Source organism: Rhinoraja longicauda, chromosome 29, assembly GCF_053455715.1.
Source record: "Rhinoraja longicauda isolate Sanriku21f chromosome 29, sRhiLon1.1, whole genome shotgun sequence".
Lineage (NCBI taxonomy): Eukaryota > Metazoa > Chordata > Chondrichthyes > Rajiformes > Arhynchobatidae > Rhinoraja > Rhinoraja longicauda.
Window position 1 is genome coordinate 28472438 of NC_135981.1, and position 14969 is coordinate 28487406.

Here is a 14969-nt window from a genome sequence, read left to right on the forward strand (position 1 = left end):
GATCAAATCCCGAACAAACAGACTTAAGAACAGTTTTTACCCCAGGGCCATACGAGAACTGAACACTACTTTCTGCACTAGGCAACTCTGTTAAAACTTTTGTACTTAATATAATTGTATTTATTTGTTTTTGCATTTATTGCATATATGTTTTTACGCACCGTCAGGATTGGCTATTTTTTAATTTCGTTGTACTCGTTGCAATGACAATAAATGAATATTATTATTATTATTATTATTATACTTGGTCTAGTGTGACAATAAAGCATTCATTCATTCCATTGGATTTCTGCTAAGAATTAAGAAAGGTGTAAACTTGATTACTGGAGCTCATAGATCACGGCACAGAATAAGGCTGTGGAAAAATGTTACATGTTCTGCATGTTTAACCACAAGAGTAATCTTCAGTGACGGGTGTTTCCAAGGGAAGGGCAGAGAGCTCTGCCCCATTTAAGGTGTCGAACTGAGAGACATTTACTTACTCTTAGCTGTACAAAACCTTGAGAGGAATAGATCGGGTAGACGCATAGAGTCTCTTAGCCATGGTAGGTAAATCAAGAACCGGATGACATAGGTTTAAGGTGAGGATCAAAGATTTAATAGGAACCTGGAGGGTAACTTTTTCACACTAAGGATTGGGGGTGGGGGGTGGGGGGGTCGATGGAACGAGCTGCTGGAGGAGATAGTTGAGGCAGGTACTATCGCAACATTCAAGAAACATTTAGTACATGTGTAGGAAAAAAACTGCAGATGGTGGTTAAAATCGAAGGTAGACACAAAATGCTGGAGTAACTCAGCAGGTCAGGCAGCATTTCGGGAGAGAAGGAAAGGGTGACGTTTCGGGTCGAGACCCTTCTTCAGACTAATCAGACTGGATAGACTTGCATTGTTTTCTCTGGAATGTCAGAGGTTGAGGGGAGACTTGACCTGAAGGGTCTCGACCCGAAACATCACCCATTCCTTTTCTTCCGAGATGCTGCCTGACCCGCTGAGTTTCTCCAGCATTTTGTGTCTACCTAGCCAGGGACATGGATAGGGTTAGAGGGACATGGGCCAAGCGCAGGCAGGTGGGACTAGTGTAAATGTTGGTCGATGTTAGTGTAGAGTAGATGTTGGTTGGCGTGGGCAAGTTGGGCAGTCGGGCCTGTTGCTCACTCTACGACTCTATGACTGGGGTTTCAGTGGAACAGTCAGAATCTCACTGTACAGGAAGGGAAGGAAATCCCTTCACTTCTCCAGCTTCAACTGTCGTCCACTCAACGGGTCGTTCACATTGGAGCTGGAGATAAAATGGCAGTTATAAATATATTACTCTTTTAACTCTGGGACTCTTTTAAAGAGCAACAGAAGATAACTAAAAAGGCAATACGGGGAGAAAAGATGAGGTACGAAGGTAAGCTAGCCAATAATATAAAGGAGGATAGTAAAAGCTTCTTTAGGTACGTGAAGAGGAAAATAATAGTTAAGACAAATGTGGGTCCCTTGAAGACAGAAGCAGGTGAATTTATTATGGGGAACAAGGAAATGGCAGACGAGTTGAACCGGTACTTTGGATCTGTCTTTACTAAGGAAAATACAAGCACTCTCCCAGATGTTCTAGTGGCCAGAGATCCTAGGGTGATGGAGGAACTGAAGGACATTCACATTAGGCAGGAAATGGTGTTAGGTAGACTGATGGGACTGAAGGCTGATAAATCCCCAGGGCCTGATGGTCTGCATCCCAGGGTACTTAAGGAGGTGGCGCTAGAAATCGTGGACGCATTGGTGATCATTTTCCAATGTTCTATAGATTCAGGATCAGTTCCTGTGGATTGGAGGGTAGCTAATGTTATCCCACTTTTTAAGAAAGGAGGGAGAGAGAAAACAGGAAATTATAGACCAGTTAGTTTGACATCAGTGGTGGGGAAGATGCTGGAGTCAATTATAAAAGACGAAATTGCGGAGCATTTGGATAGCAGTAACAGGATCGTTCCGAGTCAGCATGGATTTACGAAGGGGAAATCATGCTTGACTAATCTTCTGGAATTTTTTGAGGATGTAACTAGGTAAATTGACAGGCGAGAGCCGGTGAATGTGGTGTACCTCGACTTTCAGAAAACCTTCGACAAGGTCCCACATAGGAGATTAGAGGGCAAAATTAGAGCACATGATATTGGGGGTAGGGTACTGACATGGATAGAAAATTGGTTGGCAGACAGAAAGCAAAGAATGGGGATAAACGGGTCCCTTTCAGAATGGCAGGCAGTGACTAGTGGGGTACCGCAAGGTTCGGTGCTGGGACCCTAGCTATTTACAATATATATTAATGGCTTGGATGAAGGGATTAAAAGTACCATTAGCAAATTTGCAGATGACACAAAGCTGGGTGGCAGTGTGAACTGTTAGGAAGATGCTATGAGGTTGCAGGGTGACTTGGACAGGTTGTGTGAGTGGGCAGATGCATGGCAGATGCAGTTTAATGTGGATAAATGTGAGGTTATCCACTTTGGTGGTAAGAATAGGAAGGCAGATTATTATCTGAATGGTGTCAAGTTACGAAAAAGGGACTTACAATGAGATCTGGGTGTCCTAGTGCATTAGTCACTGAAAGGAAGCATGCAGGTACAGCAGGCAGTGAAGAAAGCCAATGGAATGTTGGCCTTCATAACAAGAGAAGTTGAGTATAGGAGCAAAGAGGTCCTTCTGCAGTTGTACAGGACCCAAGTGAGACCGCACCTGGAGTACTGTGTGCAGTTTTGGTCTCCAAATTTGAGGAAGTATATCCTTGCTATTGAGGGCGTGTAGCGTAGGTTTACTAGGTTAATTCCTAGAATGGCGGGACTGTCATATGTTGAAAGACTGGAGCGGCTAGGCTTGTATACACTGGAATTTAGAAGGATGAGAGGGGATCTTATCAAAACATATAACATTATTAAGGGATTGGACACGTTAGAGGCAGGAAACATGTTCCCAATGTTGGGGGAGTCCAGAACCAGGGGCCACAGTTTAAGAATAAGGGGTAGGCCATTTAGAACGGAGATGAGGAAAAACTTTTTCAGTCAGAGAGTTGTAAATCTGTGGAATTCTCTGCCTCACAAGGCAGTGGAGGCCAATTCTCTGGATGCTTTCAAGAGAGAGCTAGATAGAGTTCTTAAAGATAGCGGAGTCAGGGGGTATGGGGAGAAGGCAGGAACGGGGTACTGATTGAGAATGAACAGCCATAATCACATTGAATGGTGGTGCTGGCTGGAAGGGCCGAATGGCCTACTCCTGCACCTATTGTCTATTGTCTATTGTCTATTACTGGTTTCTACTCCAAAAGGGAGAAGGCAGGAAAAGGGTACTGATTGTGGATGATCAGCCATGATCACATTGAATGGCGGTGCTGGCTCAAAGGGCCGAATGGCCTACTCCTGCACCTATTGTCTGTGTATCTATGTATCTATGTTTTGAGGCATTTCTTGTACCTTAACGAGATACTTCTTAATGCAAGGATTCAGTCTGTTGCAATAGATGAATAAGAGGCATGTTTCGAAATGCAGGATGGCGCAAATAGTTTACAAGAGTAATCTGATAATACTCAAATGCAGAATAGTGTAAAAATTTATGTAAAATTGTATGTATTTGCAATAATGACGGGCAAAGGTCTATCGTAAATGTGTGGTTTCAGAATTCTAATGATTCAATGGTGCTTTCTCATGATGTGTACCAAGGTACTGTGAAATTATTTTTTTGCATTCAGTTTCATAACAATCTCACTCTACATTAGGCGCAATTATACTTACATACAAGTGTGTTAGTAGCTTACACTGAGACAGTACACAAGTATCGCCACTTTTCCAGCACCATCTCATATCCTTCAGCATGGTTTGGGAACTTATCTCCAGCCAAGTCTGTGTGGAATTGTAGAGAATCGTGGACATAGACCAGACCATCCCACAGACCAACCTCCTTTCCATTGACCCCATCTACACCTCAAGCTGCCTCGGCAAGGCCACCAACATAATCAAGGACCAGTCTCACCCTGGACACTCTCTCCTCCCCCTCTCCCATCGGGCAAAAGGAATAGGTGTGAAAATGCACACTGCACGTTTCAGGGACAGTTTCTTCCCAGCTATTGTAAGGCAACTGAATTATCCTCTCACCAACTAATGAGCAGTCCCGACTTACCACCTACCTCATTGTAGACGCTTGGATTATCTTTAATCAGACTTTTAAAAACTTTATCTTGCTCTAAGCAGTATTCGCTTTATCCTGTATTGGTACATTGTGGACGGCTCGATTGTAATCATGTATAGTCTTTCTGCTGACTGGATAGCAAGCTTTTCACTGTACCTTGGCACAGGTGATAATAAACTAAGCTAAACTAAAGTTCAGAGGTGTTAAAAATAGTAGAGACTTCACTTGGCTCCAAAGGCCCATTGTCGTGCTGGTGGCACTGGGGCACTGCCGAATGGTCCTGGCCAGGCGATATTGTTGCTGCCCCCACCACTGCTCCATGCAACTGTGGGCCACAGTTAATTCATGCGCTTGACCACTTATAGCGGTGCCCAATCTAATTGAGCCCAGGCTCCCGCAGGGCCTCCAGCGGCCCATTCCACCAACATCTCGATCTGGACACATCGCACATCGGCCCGTGAACCTGCCAATCCTTGCCTCAGACCGCCACCGCTCAGCCTCCATGCCCAGGGTACCTCCTGCAGCAAATGCAATGAAGAGGCCCAGCAGTATTTGCATACTCTGTCAGTCCATCAGTCTGAAAAAGAGTCTCGACCCAATTCCTACTCTTCAGAGATGCTGGCGGTCCCGCTGAGTTACTCCAGCAGTGTCTTTCTTTGGTTTAAACCAGCATCTGCAGTTCCTTCCGACACACTGCAGTATTTGTTCCTATATCCCGAGACATTGGGGATAGGTTCATGAAAAGGCTAGCTGAATGTATGCGTACAAACCCAATCTGAACATCTTTCCTGGACCCAGCACACTGCTGCAATTATAAATAAAGCCCATCAACGCCTCTACTTCCTGATTACAGAGATTCGATATGTCAGAGAGGATTCTCTTGAACTTCTACAGGTGTACAGTAGAGAGCATATTGACTGGTTGCATCACGGCCTGGTTCGGCAACTTGAACGTTCAGGAGCAGAAAAAACTGCAAACAGTTGTGAACACTGCCCAGTCCATCACCAGCTCTGACCTCCCCACCACCGAAGGGATTTACCGGAGTCACTGCCTCAAAACGGCAGTCAGCATCATCAGAGACCCACACCACCCTGGCCACACACTCATCTCACCCCTGCCATCGGGAAGAAGGTACAGGAGCCTGAAAACTGTAACGTCCAGGTTCAGGAACCGCTTCTTCCCTACAGCCATCAGGCTATTAAACACTACAACCTCAAATAAGCTCCGAACTACAATAGACTTGGGATATTGGTTTTGTATTTTTGCAATAGTATTTTTTGTTTGTTTTTATATTTGTGTGTGTGTGAGTGTGTGAATATACATACATACATATATACATACATATATATATACACACACACACATATATACATATATACTGAACTTTTTCTTGCTTATTATATTGTTTACCGAGTACCATATGTATTCTGTTGTGCTGCTGCAAGTAAGAGTTTCTTTGCTCTGTCTGGGACATATGACAATAAACACGCTTGACTCTCTTGACTCTTGAAAAAGATAAAAGGAAGTTCTGCTAAACCTGCGATCATAACTGCACTGTAAATGGAGTGTCATTTTATCATCTTGTTACAAAAAATGGGGTTATAAGTGGTGTACCCTCCACCTATTGGGATGCTGCTCTGTAGGAAAGCATTGCATCTGTGAAACGACACGGGAGAAATAGAAACATAGAAACATAGAAAATAGGTACAGGAGGAGGCCATTCGACCCTTCGAGCCAGCACCACCATTCATTGTGATCATGGCTGATCATCCACAATCAGTAACCCATGCCTGCCTTTTCCTCATATCCCTTGATTCCACTAGCCCCTAGAGCTCTATCTAACTCTCTTTTAAATCCATCCATTGGCTTCCACTGCCCTCTGTGGCAGAGAATTCCACAAATTCACAACTCTCTGGGTGAAAATGTTTTTTCTCATCTCAGTTTTAAATGGCCTCCCCTATATTCTTAGACTGTGGCCCCTGATTCTCAACTCGCCCAACATTGGGAACATCTTTTCTGCATCTAGCTTGTCTACTCCTTTTATAATTTTATACGTCTCTATAAGATCCCCTCTCATCCTTCTAAACTCCAGTGAATACAAGCCTAGTCTTTCCAATCTTTCTTTATATGACAGTCCCGCTATCCCGAGGATTAACCTCGTGAACATACGCTGCACTTCCTCAATGGCAAGGACATCCTTCCTCAAATTAGGAGACCAAAACTGCACACAATACTCCAGATATGGTCTTACCAGGACCCTGTACAACTGCAGAAGGACCTCTTTACTCCTATAGTCAAATCCTCTCGTTATGAAGGTCAACATGCCATTGGCTTTCTTTACAATGCAATTAATCTGGTAGTCTGTTAGATATTTGCAAAGATCAGTCATTATGATTGGGTTCACTGGTTGTTGCTTGTTTCCAATAGCTGGTAAAATATAAGAGTGCAAATTTAAAATAGATGTAAGAATAATGAAAGTGGTTTTCTTTGCATCATGGATATCTAGAATGCTAATTTTCGTTCACAGAGGTATTACTGAATCAGAGCCAGGTAATCCTTTTTAACAATGAAACGGTTGCTTAAAGGAAGGAATGTTAAAAATGTAGTTCAAGGGACTGTGAGCTGGAAAGGGTGCAGAAAAGGTTTATAAGGTTGTTGGCAGTTCTTGAGGGACTGAGGTATCGGGAGAGGTTGAGCAGTTCCCCCCATCAGGCAGGAGGATAGAAACATAGAAACAGAAAATATGTGCAGGAGGAGGCCATTTGGCCCTTCGAGCCAGCACCGCCATTCATTGTGATCATGTCTGATCATCCACAATCCACAATGATGAGGGGTGATCTTCAAGTTGTGCGGAACAGATAGAGTAAATATACAGAGTCTTTTACCCAAAGTAGGAGAATCGGGAACCAGAGGACATGGTTTTAAGGTGAGGAGGAAATGATTTAATAGGAACCTGAGAGGCAATTTTCTTACACAAAGGGTGGTATGTATATGCAACAAGCTGCCAGAGGAGGTAGTAGAGGCAGGTACAATCACTACTTTTAAGAATTATTTAGACAGGTACATGGATGGGATAGGTTTAAAGGGATATGGGCAGGTGGGATATGCGTAGATGGGGACATGTTGATCGGTGTGGGCAAGTTGGGCCAAAGGGCCTGTTTCCACAGGTATGACTTGATGACTATGTGATTGTTTAGTGTTAACCTGACAAAGTAGGGTGGGTGAGTAGTCCCCGATCATTCCCTAATTCAAAGCCAAGAGACATTGAGCAGAGTAGTTTTTGTAAATTTGATCATCTCTTGTCTATTTTATTAGTATACCTCTCGTCTTAATACATTTTCCATTATTTTGCAGTTTTGTCATGAAAATGTGTGTAAAAGTGACAGGGCGAAATGCACTTCAGCATTATGGTAAGTGTAAATATGAAATCATGGATTCTGCCACGGCCGCACTCTGACCACACGGACATTTACCATTCCCATCCTAGATTTTGTTGACTTGCTTCCATCTGTCAGCCACCCGCCTCTGTCTGTCTGGTAGTTCCCCCCACCCCTGCTACCTCTGTCTGTCTGGTCGTTCCCCCCACCCCTGCTACCTCTGTCTGTCTGGTCGTTCCCCCCACCCCTGCTACCTCTGTCTGTCTCGTAGTTCCCCCCACCCCTGCTACCTCTGTCTGTCTCGTAGTTCCCCCCACCCCTGCTACCTCTGTCTGTCTGGTAGTTCCCCCCACCCCTGCTACCTCTGTCTGTCTGGTAGTTCCCCCCACCCCTGCTACCTCTGTCTGTCTGGTCGTTCCCCCCAACCCTGCTACCTCTGTCTGTCTGGTAGTTCCCCCCACCCCTGCTACCTCTGTCTGTCTGGTCGTTCCCCCCACCCCTGCTACCTCTGTCTGTCTGGTCGTTTCCCCCACCCCTGCTACCTCTGTCTGTCTGGTCGTTCCCCCCACCCCTGCTACCTCTGTCTGTCTGGTCGTTCCCCCCACCCCTGCTACCTCTGTCGGCCCACCGCACCTGGTTGCAACTATCACCTACCCGTCTCGCCCTTCCAACCTACTCTTTTCCTTAATTTATTCACGGAAACAGGCCCTTCGGCCCTCCGAGTCCGTGCCGACCAGCGATCCCCGCACATTAACTCTATCCAACACACGAGGGACAATTTACATTTACACCAAGCCAATCAACCTACAAGCCTGCACTTCTTTGGAGTGTGGGAGGAAATAGAGGATCTCAACAAAAACCCACGCAGGTCACGGGGAGAACGTACAAACAGCCAACAGTACAGACAGGACCCGTGGTCAGGATCGAACCTGGGTCCCTGGCGCTGTGAGGCAGCAAGTCCACGCTGTGCCACTATCCCGCCCCTTGTTGCCTCCTTTTCTCTATTCTACATTGTTTGGTGTAACACAGAGCAGTACTGAGGGCTCTGTGGCAGATCACTGCCAGAATGGCCACGCACCCAGAATAGTTAAGAAGAAGAGAACCTTGTTAACATGAATGATCCCAGGGATGATAGGGTTAATGTATGAACAGTGTTTGATGGCTTTGGGCCTGTACTCACTGGTGTTTAGAAGGATAAGGGAGGATCTCGTTGAAACTTATAGAATCTTGAAAGGCCTGGATAAAGTGGATGTGGAGAGGATGTTTCCACTAGTGGGAGAGTCTCGGATCAGAGGGCACAGCCTCAGAATAAAAGGACGTACCTTTAGAAAGGAGATGAGGAGGAATTTCTTTAGTCAGAGGGTGGTGAGTCTGTGGAATTCATTGCCAGACAGCTGTGGAGGCCAAGTCATTGGGTATTTTTATAGTGGAGATTGACAGATTCTTGATTAGTACGGGTGTCGGGTTGTGAGGAGAAGGCAGGAGAATGGGGTTGAGAGGGAAAGATAGATCAGTCATGATTGAATGGCAGAGTTGACTTGAATAGCTGAATGGCCTAATTCTACTCCTATAACTTCTGAAATGGAACTCGTTCTCCATTCACCTGAACATTCAGCAATTTTGCAGAATCTCGCGTGTGCTTTCTATCCCTCTGATATTGTTAATGTTTCACTGATGTTTTATTGCCGCATGCACCTAGGTGCAGGGAAAGGCTTTGCTTTGCATACAACCCGGTAAATCAGGCAGCAGACCTCACCTGGGCAGTACACAGGTGGCACCACAATTTGGCAGCGACAAAGTTACACAAGTTCCCCGAACAGTCCTATCAGCTGCCTGCCGCCACACATGGCAGCACCCCCCCACCCACCCCCCACCCCCACCCCACAAGATTGTAAATTGTCCCTAATGCGTGGGATAGTGCTAGTGTACAGGGTACGCGCTGGTCGGCGCCGACTCGGTGACCGTTGGGGCCTCTAAAGTATCTCTAAAGTAAAGTAAACTAAAGTCGTGAAAACATCCTATTACCTGTCAGGTCAACGATTGACCATCTGTTTTTAATTTCTACTGTGTTACGGTGCAGCTTTTAATTTTATCTATCCTTTGTTTCAAGTGCTGAATGTTCAGATCGAGCTGGACAAAAACAAGCAGAGGTCCCAGCGCAGAATACTGTTCCTACATTCACACCAAGCCCAGGAACAGTTTCGGTTTCCACCAGTAAAAAACGAGGCAGAGCCTTGTGAAGAACGAACAGTTTACCTCAGGGTATCTGCCTCCCTTTGTTTAAAGCTAAATGTACTCATAATTATGTCCTGAGATGGTGCTGGGGGAGGAGCAGGAAGGAACTGCAGATGCTAGTTTACACCGAGGGTAGACACAAAATGCTGGAGTAACTCAGCGGGACAGGTAGCATCTCTGGAGAGAGGGAATGGGTGACGTTTCAGGTCAAGACTGTCACGTATTCAAGTCGCACATGTGTGTCCTGTGTTGTACTCCTTTAATTCCCAGGCCTAGCCCGTGACGTCATGTCCTCTTACAAGCAGGTACAATATCTTACATCTCCCTTCTTTCATAAAAAAAACCATCTATAAAACATAAAGTATTATAACAGAGCAAAACAACTTCAAATGGATTTATTGTCCATACTATTAATAAACATTAACCAAACAATTGAAAGAAATGAATCACTTTTCCTGTGCTTCCAATTTTTAAATATCTCAACCAACATTAATTTTGGCTAAACACAACATAGCAAACTTGGTACATATTTACAAGTCCAAATGGTTGGGTTTCTTGCTAACGCGTCCACTCCTGGTAGTGTATTCAGCTTGTGGAATTACTGGACGAGCTGGATGGGGTTGACCTCCTTCTGATGCGTTCAGCTGTGCAGACCTGGTCTGGCTGGTAGCTGACCACTGACATGGTGAATCGCGTCCTAGCCCTGGACTCGGTTGAATTTCATCTGATGTACGTAGTGCATGACCTGGTCCTGGCTGGGGCGGTGACTTCACCTGTGCCGATGACTCCGGTCAGTCGACTGGCTGGGTCTGCGGTTAGCCTGGTGCGTAGCCAGCCGCAAGTCTTTGCGATATCTCCTGTACTTCCTGTACTTCCAGCCGTTACGGTCAACAACATATGACCTGGGACCATGATGTTCCAGAACAGTGGCCAGCAACCACTGCTTAGTTCCCGGTAGCAGTGTCATCCTGACTGGATCGCCCGCTTCAAGACTGGGAAGTTCTGACCAGCCTACTGGTTGTAGCATTGGGCTTGCCTGGCCTTCTCTTTGTCCAAACGTTGCTTGACCTCTGCTGGGTTGTAGAGCATTGGCTGAAGGATCTTCCTTGCAGTTGGGAGCTTGTTCCTCGGCCTGCATTCCATCAGTAGCTGTGAAGGTGACAGGTTACAGCAGGCAAGGGGGGTGGTACGGTAGGCCAGTAATGCAAGATGCCTGTCTTTGCATTTCTTCCAGACACTTCACCATTCGTACAGCACGCCCGGCTTCCCCGTTGGACTGAGGGTGGTGTGGGGAAGACGTTTGGTGGGTTATCTGGTATTCTGCACAGAATGCTTCAAATTCAGATGAGACATACTGTTGTCCGTTGTCCGTCCTCGACGTTTCCGGTATGCCATGGCGGCTGAATTGTTCTTTCAGGGCATCAATGACTGATGTACCATGATGTTGACCATGATTGGTTCCAGATCCGGTTCACTTTCCGGTAGATTGGCTCTGCTCAATGCATCACCGATAGGCACCTCCTTTCCCGGCTTGTACATGACAGTCAGGTCATAGGGCTGCAACCTGAGGAGCATCCTTTGCAGTCTCATTGGTGCTGACAGCAAAGGCTTGAGGAAGATGCCTGTAGGGGCTTGTGATCTGATTCCACTAGCACTGACTTTCCGAAGATGTAGTGGTGGAATTTGCGGCATCTGTGCATGATCGCTAACATCTCTTTTTGGATCTGGGCGTATGGCGTTTCAGTCTGTCACTGCCCTTGATGTATATGCTATGGGATGGCCTTCTTGGAGTAGCACTCATCCCAGAGCGTCACACTGCATTACTACGTTCTTTGGCACATCGTATTAGGCTAGTACAGGGGAAGTGGTGCGCAGGTCTTTGAGCTTGTCGAAGCTTCACTCCTGGGCATGATCCCACTGGAAATGTGCCTCCCTCAAGGTCAGGGCTCTAAGTGGTTCATCAACCTTGCTGAGGTGTGGAATGAACTTAGACAGGTCCTGTACGAAGCCAAGGAATTGTTGCACTTCTTTCTTGTTCGTAGGTGCAGGCATCCGCTTCACAGCTTCAATCTTTGCTGGATCAGGCCTGAGTCCTGCTGCTGTGACAAGGTGTCTGACATACCACACCTCAGACTTCCAGATCTGACACTTCTCCATGTTTAGCTTCAGGTTGTTCAGCTTTGCCTGTTGTGCCACTTGCCGGAGTACGTTATCGTGCTGTTTCCTGTCTTTTCCCGATATCAGGATGTCGTCCATGATCGCTCTTGCCCCATGGATCCCTTCTAACATTCCATCCATGATCCTCTGGAAGATTTCTGGGGCGCTCTTGATCCCAAATGGGAGGCGGAGCCAGCGGTAGCGTCCACGAGGGGTATTGAAGGTCGTCAGCAAACTCCACTCCTAATCCAGTTTGATCTGGAGAAATCCTGATTTTGCATCTATGACGGAGAAGACTTTGGCATCTGGCATCGATGCCACTACCTCCTCTACGGCTGGTTTGGGGTAGTGTTCTCGTCTGATCGCTTTGTTGAGGTCTTTCGGGTCTATGTAGATGCATACCTTTCCGTTCTTCACTACCGTCACCATTGAGTTGACCCAGTCTGTTGGCTCTTGCACTCTGACAATGTGCCCATTCCTCTCCATCTCATGTAGCTTCACTGAGATTTTCTTGGCCAAGGCTTGCGGTTGTCGCCTTGGTGCAACCACAACCGGTTGGTGAGTTGGGTCGAACTGCTTTGTGCAGTTTTGGTTTGTTCTCCATCTTTTTGAAGATATGCGCTGGCATTATTGAGTACGAGCATCCTGTGTCTATCTGTACTCTCATCTCCTGTCCATTGACATGCAGAGTTTCATACCAGTCATCCCCTGACTGAGTGAGTGGCTTGTCATGTACAGCATACATGTGTGCATATTCATAGCCGTCCTCACTATCTTCATCTGCGGAAGAGTCTGGTGGATAGGAAGCTGCTGCCTTCTCAATCATATTCGCTTGCTGATTTCTCTGTCTGCAGACTGCTGCAAAATGGTTGAGTTTTTTGCAGTCTGAACACTTCCGAGCTTTGTCAGGTCAACTCTCATGTTGTGTAGAGTATCCACATCTCTTACACTTCGAGTCGGACTCCTTGCTTGCTCTTTGTTATTTGTGTTTATCTGGGCTCCTGTAGTGACTCTTATCCAGTCTAGGTTTGGGCCTTTTCTTTCTGGATCCCATGAAATTGCCTCTGCCGGCACCTGTGTACATAGCATGCACTTTATCCTCTTCTTTGTCGATGGCTTCCATTACTCTCTTGGGCTGTTTCATAGTTCTGGCCAATACTGATTGCCGCATCCAGTGTTTGTTCATCTCTTTTCTCAAGGCATTTCTCACACACTGTCTGGTGGTGGGAACGGAGCACAATTGCATCTCTGAGCATTCTCTCCTCCTCCTTATAGTGACAATCCTTGACCAGCAACTTCAGGTCAGTCACAAAGTTGTCAAACTTCTCGGTGTCCCACTGCCGTCGTCTGTGAAAGTTGACAGTGGCCCTTATCTGAGTTTCCTTGGGCTTGACATACATCTCCTAGTGCTTGTACACTCCTTGCAGAGTCTCGTTCTCAAGGATTTCATCCCCGTTTTGGAGAGTAATTGTGTGTCCATCGGAAGGTTAGATAAATGTCCCTCCCTTTATCGCCTATGTATGTAGGAGCAAAGAGGTCCTTCTGCAGTTGTACAGGGCCCTAGTGAGACCGCACCTGGAGTACTGTGTGCAGTTTTGTTCTCCAAATTTGAGGAAGGATATTCTTGCTATTGAGGGCGTGTAGCGTAGGTTCACAAGGTTAATTCCCGGAATGGCGGGACTGTCATATGTTAAAAGACTGGAGCGACTGTATACACTGGAATTTAGAAGGATGAGAGAGGATCTTATCGAAACATATAAGATTATTAAGGGGTTGGACACGTTAGAGGCAGGAAACATGTTCCCAATGTTGGGGGAGTCCAGAACCAGGGGCCACAGTTTAAGAATAAGGGGTAGGCCATTTAGAACGGAGATGAGGAAAAACTTTTTCAGTCAGAGAGTTGTAAATCTGTGGAATTCTCTGCCTCAGAAGGCAGTGGAGGCCAATTCTCTGAATGCATTCAAGAGAGAGCTGGATAGAGCTCTTAAGAAAAGCGGAGTCAAGGGGTATGGGGAGAAGGTAGGAACGGGGTACTGATTGAGAATGATCAGCCATGATCACATTGAATGGTGGTGCTGGCTCGAAGGGCCGAATGGCCTCCTCCTGCACCTATTGTCTATTATCTATTGTCATCAGATAGTTCACCTTTTCTTTCTCAGACTTACTGGCTAGTGGACCCTCAAACGTAAAATGGCAGTGCTGTTTGAAACGTTTCCATTCTCGGTGCAGTTCGTTTGCCTGCCAGTTCATCGATGGCCTATCACTTGCCGACATCATGCACTCAGGTCACTCCCACCACACTGTATACACGAGACTGTGGTCTAGCGTACACACTGTGCCTTCAAACACTCGACGCTCGGCATTCGATTTGTCCCTTTTCAGCTTCAGGATTGCTTATTCCTGTCAGGATTCTCCCTTCACGGACTTTCCTTTTCTCAATTCATACGTGAATTAAGGACACCGGGACTATTTCAGTGTTTCAGGTTCAAAACTTCTGACACCATGTCACATATTCGAGTCGCACACGCTGTGTCCTGTGTTGTATTCCTTTAATTCCCGTGACGTCATGTCCTCTTACAAGCAGGTACGATATCTCACAGAGACCCTTCTTCAGACTGAAAGATAGAGGTGGGGGTGGGGGGAGGGGAGATTATGGACTCCACACTTCCTGAGGTCATCTGTTGCCGGCCCTGTTTTGTTCTATCCCTTTTTGCGCCTCCAGTTTCCCCCCCCCCACCCCCTCCTACTCTTTGTCTGAAGAAGGGTTCCAACCCAAAACGTCACGTGTTGGCTTTTCTCCAGAGATGCTGCCTGTCCCGCTGAGTTACTCCAGCATTTTGTGTCTATCTTCGGTGTAAACCAGCACCTGCAGTTCCTTCCTACACATCTGTTGTACTTCGTGGTCCGGTACCTGTTGTACCTTTGTTGTGACTCTGGAAGGACCACGAGTACACATGTTTAAGATGTTATCATGGTGGAGCTTAACTCCAGGCTGTTTATTCCAAGGCTGCCTGGATCCAGAGTGACCGCCTAATCACACCA

The 14969-nt window shown here is 46.3% G+C and overlaps 1 protein-coding gene across 1 annotated transcript in view; it reads left to right on the forward strand.

The window, feature by feature from the left end:
• Positions 1-14969, forward strand: part of LOC144607519 (integrin alpha-8-like) — a 139277-nt gene that overhangs the window by 72407 nt on the left and 51901 nt on the right. Inside the window, exons 16-17 of the mRNA XM_078424418.1 lie at positions 7513-7568; positions 9646-9797. Coding sequence (XP_078280544.1) covers positions 7513-7568; positions 9646-9797 — 208 coding nt within the window. The remainder of the gene's footprint in view (positions 1-7512; positions 7569-9645; positions 9798-14969) is intronic.